General features: G+C 43.7%; 1 protein-coding gene across 1 annotated transcript; it reads left to right on the plus strand.

Moving 5' to 3' along the window:
• Positions 1 to 932: 932 nt before the first annotated feature.
• LOC138961245 (uncharacterized) lies at positions 933 to 1325 on the plus strand. The gene has a single exon (XM_070332847.1). The coding sequence runs from the start codon at positions 933 to 935 to the stop codon at positions 1323 to 1325; it is 393 nt and encodes a 130-aa protein (XP_070188948.1).
• Positions 1326 to 10251: the final 8926 nt, after the last annotated feature.

Consider the following 10251-nt stretch of genomic DNA (forward strand, 5'->3'; position numbering starts at 1 on the left):
ACTGAATTTTCGGTAAAAAGACTTCGGTAAGTTTTCGCGAAATCACATTAGGGCTTTCAGGTTAAGCCTTAGGGAACTTCTTCTTCTTCTTCTTCTTCTGCGTTCGTGGGCTGAAACTCCCACGTACACTCGTGTTTTTTACACGAGTGGAATTTTACGTGTATGACCGTTTTTTACCCCGCCATTTAGGCAGCCATACGCCGTTTTCGGAGGAAGCATGCTGGGTATTTTCGTGTTTCTATAACCCACCGAACTCTGACATGGATTACAGGATCTTTTTCGTGCGCACTTGGTCTTGTGCTTGCGTGTACACACGGGGGGTGTTCGGACACCGAGGAGAGTCTGCACACAAAGTTGACTCTGAGAAATAAATCTCTCGCCGAACGTGGGGACGAACTCACGCTGACAGCGGCCAACTAGATACAAATCCAGCGCGCTACCGACTGAGCTACATCCCCGCCCAGCCTTAGGGAACAATTAGAGACATTAGAAGGAGGAGGGGCCGGGTGGAGGTGGGGGAAGTGTTGGGGTCGCGATCGAGAGCAAAGTAAGAGGTAATGGTGGAACTGGACAATTTAAATGTCAGTGGCCTCAATCCAAATGAGAGAGGGATCGAGAGAAGAAAGACCCCCAAACGAACAGAGAGTGAGTGGAAATTCGGAGAGAAAAGAAAGGGGGGGGGGGGGGGGGGAGAAGGGGCGAAATAGATAGGGAGATGATGACGGAAGGCCTTTGATCGAAGCTTCCGGTGAAAGAGGCCGCGAGTCACATGAGAGAGTAAAAGAAAGGCCCAAAAATAACAGAGAAGGGAGAACAATTATGAGACGGAATAAGGAGGGGGACGGAACGAAACAGTGAGGGTAAGCCTGAAATCTCCCATTGAAAGTGGTCGCGAGTCACCGGAGAGAGGAGAGGCCAAAAAATGACAGAAAATGGGGGAACACTCTCGAGACGGAAGAAGGAGGAGGGAGGTGGAGATAGAGAAGGAGGAGGCTGAGGACTGCAAAATGGGGGAACACTCTCGAGACGGAAGAAGAAGGAGGGAGGTGGAGATAGAGAAGGGGGAGGCTGAGGACTGCAAAATGGGGGAACACTCTCGAGACGGAAGAAGGAGGAGGGAGGTGGAGATAGAGAAGGAGGAGGCTGAGGACTGCAAAATGGGGGAACACTCTCAAGACGGAAGAAGGAGGAGGGAGGTGGAGATAGAGAAGGGGGAGGCTGAGGACTGCAAAATGGGGGAACACTCTCGAGACGGAAGAAGGAGGAGGGAGGTGGAGATAGAGAAGGAGGAGGCTGAGGACTGCAAAATGGGGGAACACTCTTGAGACGGAAGAAGGAGGAGGGAGGTGGAGATAGAGAAGGAGGAGGCTGAGGACTGCAAAATGGGGGAACACTCTCGAGACGGAAGAAGGAGGAGGGGGGTGGAGATAGAGAAGGAGGAGGCTGAGGACTGCAAAATGGGGGAACACTCTCAAGACGGAAGAAGGAGGAGGGAGGTGGAGATAGAGAAGGAGGAGGCTGAGGACTGCAAAATGGGGGAACACTCTTGAGACGGAAGAAGGAGGAGGGAGGTGGAGATAGAGAAGGAGGAGGCTGAGGACTGCAAAATGGGGGAACACTCTCGAGACGGAAGAAGGAGGAGGGAGGTGGAGATAGAGAAGGAGGAGGCTGAGGACTGCAACATGGGAACGGGAAGGAACGATGACAGGATAAAATGAGACCTAAACAAGTCGCGTAAGGCGAAATTACTACATTTAGTCAAGCTGTGGAACTCACAGAATGAAACTGAACGCACTGCATTTTTTCACAATGACCGTAGTCCGCCGCTTGTGCAAAACGGAGTGAAACTGACGAGCCTGTTCAGGGCGGTAGTAGTGGTTTCGCTGTGCTGCATAGCACGCTTTTCTGTACCTCTCTTCGTTTTAACTTTCTGAGCGTGTTTTTAATCCAAACATATCATATCTATATGTTTTTGGAATCAGGAACCGACAAGGAATAAGATGAAATTGTTTTTAAATCGATTTCGGACATTTAATTTTGATCATAATTTTAATATTTTTAATTTTCAGAGCTTGTCTTTAATCCAAATATATAATATATTTAAATGTTTTTGGAATCAGGAAATGATGTAGAATAAGATGAACGTAAATTTGGATCGTTTTATATACAAAAAATTATTACAATTTTCAGATATTTAATGACCAAAGTCATTAATTAATTTTAAGCCACCAAGCTGAAATGCAATACCGAAGTCCGGCCTTCGTCGAAGATTGCTTTACAAAAATTTCAATCAATTTGATTGAAAAATGAGGGTGTGACAGTGCCGCCTCAACTTTTACAAAAAGCCGGATATGACGTCATCAAATGTATTTATCGAAAAAATGAAACAAACTTCCGGGGATATCATTCCCATGAACTCTCATGTCAAATTTGATAAAGATCGGTCCAGTAGTTTGGTCTGAATCGCTCTACACACACACACGCACAGACAGACAGACACACACACACACACCACGACCCTCGTCTCGATTCCCCCTCTGTGTTAAAACATTTAGTCAAAACTTGACTAAATGTAAAAAGAAGGGAACCAAATCGAGCAGAAAATTCTCATGTCCACGAAACAGAAGTAAAACTACACAAGACGGTCGCAAAAGCCTTACTTCGAAAATTGGAAAAGCTTTAAAAAATAATATTAAAAACATGTGAGTGGAGAGAGGTGAGGTTTCTGGAAAGACGGCGCGTGACATCCTTTTTGATTCCTAAAACTTTTGCTCTGTTGGTGGGTTTTTTTTAAATGGCTTTTGAACACTTCAATTTTGGACGTGCTGAAATTTAAAAAAAAAAACTATAAAAAAAAATCGCTTTTGTCTGATCTTTTCTTGGAATGTTCTCTAAGTTTAACAGCGCCTAAAATCAAAGGTTGTTTCATCCTGGAGCAAACATAACCTTTTTTTTCTCCCTTTCTCTCACTGCACGCTCTCTGTGGCAAAGAATATTTTCTTTTCCAAGATAAAACGAATAGCATTTCTTGTTCTTTTTCCAACACTCAGCTTAAACAACTTTTGCGAATTTTGCTCGCAATAGCTGAGGGGTTTACAAAAGGAAAAAACATTGTTTTGCTAACCTGCATCGGAGTAGTTGTTTTATTGTTACTTTCAGGATAAGCACACGATTTCACAAGTTCATCGATTTGACACCCGTGCGCCTCACTGTTCTGTTTCCAATATATTTTGTTGCAGCCAACTCTCTCAAATCAACCTGGAGCTGGTCACATCTGGACGAGGATATTAAAGTGACCCCGAAGCTGCTCATACCTACATAACCAGACTAGATCCAGCTAACATGAACGTGACCCAAATATTTCATTATCAGTCTTCATTGATATTACTGTTTTAGCTTTTATGGCGGAAGAGTGTTTACACACATGATCAAATCCTGACAGCAGATATTGACAACCACACACCTATTATCAATACTGCGCCACATTTCATCCCCATTTCTCCCCACAATAAATGGCAGTATATTCCTCCTGCGTAAGGCAATGAATTACCAAGACAACAACAACAACAACCACATTTCATCACCATCTTCCCACATAGCAAATAGCTGCGTTTTTCCATTACACGATATCACCCCTCCTCTCTTTTTTCGGCGTTGACCTCTAAATCATTGATCAACATTTCATCGCCCTCCTCTCCTCATACACCAAATGGCATAATGTCGTCCGTAACTACATTACAAAAAACTCCCTTCGGCGTTGACTGCAAAAGAGCGACAATTCATCATTACCCCACGCAACAAATGGAAGCATGTTATCCGTTACAAGATTATATTCCACCTCTCTTTTCGGCGCTGACTGCAAAACCATTGAGCAACATTTCATCCCCGCTTCACTCCTTACAACAAATGGAAGCATGTTATTCGCTGAACAAGCAACCATGCATCATCCCCCACCGCTGTTGCTGCATGTGACCTTTCCAAGCGTAGAAAACGGTTCTTTCTCCATGTCCCATTACGAGAAAGCAATGACACGACAATTTCTGATGTTCTCATCTTCCAGCCCATATGACACCCCTGCCCCCGTAAACTCCGCCACAGAATTCAGAGTTACGCCATAACGACATTCAGATCGAACGTCGTGTGTGCAAGGGACATGTTTTGTTATTAGGCTACCCCCAGTTACGCCATCCACTGGCCCAGACTTCATATATCGGCCACTGTGGGCAGATGGGACAATGCGAGGGCGAGGCAACACTATGCAATGATGTTGCAACCATAGCAGGGATGGAAATGGAAAACGATGAAAAAGGAGGACATTTTGGCGTGTGGACTACAGTGAAACCTCCCTCTAACGACCTAAAAAAAACCCTGAAACAAGAAGGGCAAAGCCCATACGACTCACATGCTTGACCTTGACCTTTACATGACCTTGACCTTCAGTTAAACCTAGCAATGACATCATACACTAAGAACTGCTTTACACATTTTTCCTACCAAAATACATGTGACCTTGACCCAAGGTCAAGGTCATCCAAGGTCATGCAACACAAAGCTGTTAATTCAAGACATAGGAAGTACAATGGTGCTTATTGGCTCTTTCTACCATGAGATATGGTCACTTTTAGTGGTTCACTACCTTTTTTTGGTCACATTTCATAAGGGTCAAAGTGACCTTGACCTTGATCATATGTGACCAAATGTGTCTCATGATGAAAGCATAACATGTGCCCCACAAAATTTTTAAGTTTGAAACAGTTATCTTCCATAGTTCAGGGTCAAGGTCACTTCAAAATATGTATACAATCCAACTTTGAAGAGCTCCTGTGACCTTGACCTTGAAGCAAGGTAAACCAAACTGGTATCAAAAGATGGGGCTTACTTTGCCCTATATATCATATATAGGTGAGGTATTAAATCTCAAAAACTTCAGAGAAAATGGGAAAAATAGCTGTTTTTTAGACAACATTTATGGCCCCTGCGACCTTGACCTTGAAGCAAGGTCAAGATGCTATGTATGTTTTTTGGGGCCTTGTCATCATACACCATCTTGCCAAATTTGGTACTGATAGACTGAATAGTGTCCAAGAAATATCCAACGTTAAAGTTTTCCGGACGGACGGACGGCCGGACGGACGGACGGACGGGGGGGACGGACGGACGGACGACTCGGGTGAGTACATAGACTCACTTTTGCTTCGCATGTGAGTCAAAAAGGCGGCTATAAAAAGGAGGGAGTCTTAAAGTGGGGGTAAATTAACAAAGGTTATGAACTGAGAATCTAAGAAAACAGGGTCTTAAAAGGGAGGGGGTCTTTAATTGGGCGGTCTTAGAAGGGGGGGGGGGGTTCCACGTTATCAAAGTGGCTAAGCAAAGTAGATGGACCCCTCTCGAGGGTCCAAGGCCTGCCCCCGGAATTTTTGTTAAAAACCGGAACGAAATGTAAGCAATCTGGTGCATTCTGATCATAACTTTGGGCGAAAGAGAGACAAGGGTTCGGCATTCAGGGGGGAGGAACACAAGCCTTTGAGGAGAGGAAAAGGTTCGTAATCCTGTATCTCGTTTATTAAACAAAAAACTCGAGTGCGTTAAGTAGGTAAAACAATGAAATCATACTGTTATTATTATTAATTACTATTCGATAATTAGATTACTATTATTAATCATTATCATCTGGATAATCTATTCACCGATCATCAGTTTTGGTTTACAATTCCTTATACAATTCTGCACAAATGTTACATGCAAAAACGTCGATTCTTCCTCTGCTAATTACAACGTGGAATTAGTCATATTACGACAGCTGATCATTTTAACGGCGCGGCTACTTACTCCATCACACACACCTAATAACCCTAATAACATCTCTGTACAGAAACCAAAGGCAGCATATAATTCGATGATGAAGTCAATATGCAACAGCCACAACACATTGACTTCGATCTCAAGATAATCGATCAGTGTATGTGTGTGTGTCAGTGTGTGTGTGTGTGTGTTTGTGTTTGTGTGTGTGTGTGTTTGTTTGTGTGTGTGCGTGTCAGTGTATGTGTAGGGGGGGGGGGGTAGAGTGGCGGTGAGGGCGTGGGGGCTGGTGGAGCGAGGCAGGTCGCTCACTCACTCATGGTCGTAACTAGCCACACTAAGAGGGGGGAGGGGGGGATTAATCAGGTACACATAATAACCTCTGTTCATCAAAGGTGTCTTACCGACGCTTATCAATATAAGAAAGAATCGGCAACGAATGTTAAGTTTTGGCCTTGAACGGTAGACTTTCTTTTATTGAACGATTTTATATATTTTTTTTTTTTACACCCCCGGTATAGGGGTGTGTATAGGATTCGGTCGATGTGTTTGTTTGTTTGTGTGTTTGTGTTCGCATATAGATCTCAAGAATGAACGGACCGATCGTCACCAAACTTGGTGAACAGGTTCTATACATTCCTGAAACGGTCCTTACAAAAATTGGGACCAGTCAAACACACGGTTAGGGAGTTATTGGTGGATTAAGATTCTACAAGGACTTATAGAGGGACATATTAATGGTCAAAAGGAAATAACCTTCTCAGTTGGTGGCAGTGAGAATGGTAAGGACGGGGGTGTTTTTCCTACCTCGGAGGAATTTCTTGGGTTTTTTTAATTTCAAAAAAGTGCGTGCGTGCGCGCGTCTGTGTGTGTTTCCTTGAAGAAAAAGTGTTACCTCATCCCCACCCCTGTCCACCTCCTCCCCGGCATTAAAAACTCACAAGCCACATTATCCGATGATCAAAGCAAAGGACATTGCGCGCAACAACGCTGTGACGAGACCTCTGAAGGTCGGACCAGATTTAGACTCCCCCAGTGGCATGGCAAGAAAAGTCCAATTTCCGTCTCCTCCCTCTTTGCACCCCACTTTCCATGCCGTCACAGAAATTGGTAATGGTGGATTGGAGGCTGTTGGAGCAGGGGGGAGGGGGGGGGAGGGGGAGGGGGGAACCTGATGGGCAGCCAATGGGATAGAACTCTCTGATCTGAATCTGTCCGTTAGTCAAAGTTTTCTAGGTACATTCGAACCTGCCCTGGCGACCACCTCTCGAATACGACCACATGACTGTCCATCACGACCACATGACTGTCCATCACGACCACATGACTGTCCATCGCGACCATCACTGTAAGATCCCCGACAACTTGTGTGTTTTTCTTCTATACTTTTTTCTTCATCTTTCCACAACGAACACCCTATAACGACCACTTTGGGTCGGTTCCTTGGCTAGTCGTTATAGAAAGGTTTCACTTCACCTGGATACAGCCAACTCACCTGACGTTGTGAACATAAACAGGTGAAAAGCGTCCTCCCAAAACACCAAGATCCTCACACAGTGAAGCATGCAGGACATGCCCCCAATCTCTCCTCTCTCCGATCGAAGAGGATGCAATCAATCATGGACAACTAGGCTGTGTTTAATCACTAGCTAATTAATCAGCCACACCTGATCCCCCCGCACAGTGATCAAGGGCCTTGTCACCTCAAGAACAACAGTCCCATTCGGACCTACCTCCAGTGCAGTAGTGTTGTCCCTTCCCTCCTGTGAGGCAGCATTCGTTCAAATATAACTGGGGGTTGTCAGGGGTCAATCTATTGCATCACTTCTACACAAAGCACGGCCACAGCACCCAGGCTTCTTTGGACAATCAAAGCCTAGCAAGCAAATGGTCAAATTTCTCGTGCTTTTAAAAATTGTATTTGTCTTTTTTTGTATTAGTGAAAGCAAATCAAAATGTTAATCGTTCAACATTCCTTGTCCTTACGGCCCATCAATTATTCAACCATCTTTCTTTATTTGGTGTTTAACGTCGTTTTCAACCACGAAGGTTATATCGCGACGGTGAAAGGGGGGGGGGAGATGGGATAGAGCCACTTGTTAATTGTTTCTTGTTCACAAAAGCACTAATCAAAAATTTGCTCCAGGGGCTTGCAACGTAGTACAATATATGACCTTACTGGGAGAATGCAAGTTTCCAGTACAAAGGACTTAACATTTCTTACATACTGCTTGACTAAAATCTTTACAAAAATTGACTATATTCTATACAAGAAACACTCAACAAGGGTAACAGGAGAAACAGAATCCGTTAGTCGCCTCTTACGACATGCTGGGGAGCATCGGGTAAATTCTTCCCCCTAAACCGCGGGGGGAATTATTCAACCATACCTAATCACCCCGAGCCAGTAATTGTATCAAAATCACGTTACATGCTTTTATTGAATTTAATGAAACAGCAAGAGCTACAGATTTTGACTTTGACTCCCATCCTTTTATTTTCTCTATTTCGTGCTTGAAGTGTCAAATGATTTTTTTCACCAAAGCGTTAAACCTCGTTACCTCCAGACATTAGATAGTTCAAGGTAATTAGCTGCTCAAGCTAACGATCATCATACCAAACAACAATGATTAGATTACTTGTGTAAATTGAGATCGTAAAGGCTATATGACGTTGATTGATTGATTGACTGAACCGATTGACAGATTGATTTGATTGATACATTAAATTGATAGACTTAATTGATTGCTTGGTTGAACGTTTGGCTGGTTGATTGGTCGATCCAATTATTCATTTATCCAATACAATACAAAAAATACAACAACAACAACAACACAATCTCAGTGAAGTGAAAAATGTTGAATCCAATTGGTCATTCACACCTATTTACCCCCTTCGATCCAGTCAATCATTTATCACACAAAAACACTAAGCAAAAACAAAACCACTCAGTGAAGTGGAAAACGTTGAATCCAATTTTGTATACACACCAATTCACCCGTATACCATATCAAAGGCACGTTGCTGTAAATTCTCTCCAAACCTTTTTTTCTGTGTTGTTCTTTTTCCGCCTACTCCGTCGCCGACAACAAAAAATCGCTGAAGAGTACTTGAAAACCATACCTAATTACTCCTGTCCTGCATACAAATCAAAGAAACGCTATACCTCGTTTAGCCACCATGCTTCAGCCGCACAAAAAGCTCAGTGGGGAACAGTGCTGTGACCTGCAGATTAACGATCAATCTATTGCCGGCAATCTGATCACTCTTTATTTATTTTTTTTACTGGTACGTCAAGAAAAAAATGAGCTTACAACCCCAGGAATATTGGTAGTCTTGATTTTATTCGTAAAATGTGTTTAATAATTATATGTTTATGAAAGTGTAAGCATTTTCGGGGAAATTCAAAGGCACAATCCTTCCCGTGTAAACGAGTCGGTTCACCATCTTAAGTCTGTCCAGGTTTTTACATGGGATAAGACCATCCCTCCACTTGGTTACCTACCAAAAATCAACATCCTTTCTGAGCAGAGTGGGTATTCTGTGTGTGAATTAATGTCTTAAGAATTAATGTCTTAACACGACACTGGTGGTAATCCATGGAATAAAAAACCCAAAGTGTCAACTTTACTTCCTCGTGTCCCATTCGAATACACACTGACAATAGTTATGCTGTTCTTATGCCGCCCGTGAAAGCCATTCCGTATTACACCCGACCTGTGCCAGGAGGTCACAACCAGACACAGCTCTGATGACTCCTTTTTTTCTTCTGTGTTCATGGGCTGAAACTCCCACGTTAACTCATTTTTTTGCACGAGTGGGTGTTTTACGTGTATGGCCGTTTTTAGCCCGCCATTCAGGCAGCCATTCGCCGCTTTCGGGTGAAGCATGCTAGGTCTTTTCTTGGTTCTATAAGAAATAACCCACCACACTCTGACATGGATTACAGGATCTTTTTCGTGCGCACTTGTCTTGTGCTTGCGTGTACACACGAAGGGGAATAAGGCACTAGCAGGTCTGCACATACGTTGACCCGGGAGATCGGAACAATCTCCACCCTTGACCCACCGGGATTCAAACCCGCGACTTTTCTCATAGGAGGTCAATGTCTTATCCACTAGGCCAATGTTTTATCCACTAGGTCAATGTCTTATCCACTAGGTCAATGTCTTATCCGCTAGGCCAATGTCTTATCCACTGGGCCAATGTCTTATCCACTAGGCCAATGTCTTATCCACTCGGCCAATGTCTTATCCACTAGGTCAATGTCTTATCCACTAGGCCAATGTCTTATCCATTGGGCCAATGTCTTATCCACTAGGCCAATGTCTTATCCACTCGGCCAATGTCTTATCCACTCGGCCAATGTCTTATCCACTCGGCCAATGTCTTATCCACTCGGCCAATGTCTTATCCACTAGGCCAATGTCTTATCCATTGGGCCAATGTCTT

Source organism: Littorina saxatilis, linkage group LG3 (assembly GCF_037325665.1).
Source record: "Littorina saxatilis isolate snail1 linkage group LG3, US_GU_Lsax_2.0, whole genome shotgun sequence".
NCBI classification, from domain to species: Eukaryota; Metazoa; Mollusca; class Gastropoda; order Littorinimorpha; family Littorinidae; genus Littorina; species Littorina saxatilis.

Excerpts from the sequence above, each read along its gene's own strand:
- LOC138961245 (XM_070332847.1), top strand. The coding sequence starts at position 933 with ATGGGGGAACACTCTCGAGACGGAAGAAGGAGGAGGGAGGTGGAGATA.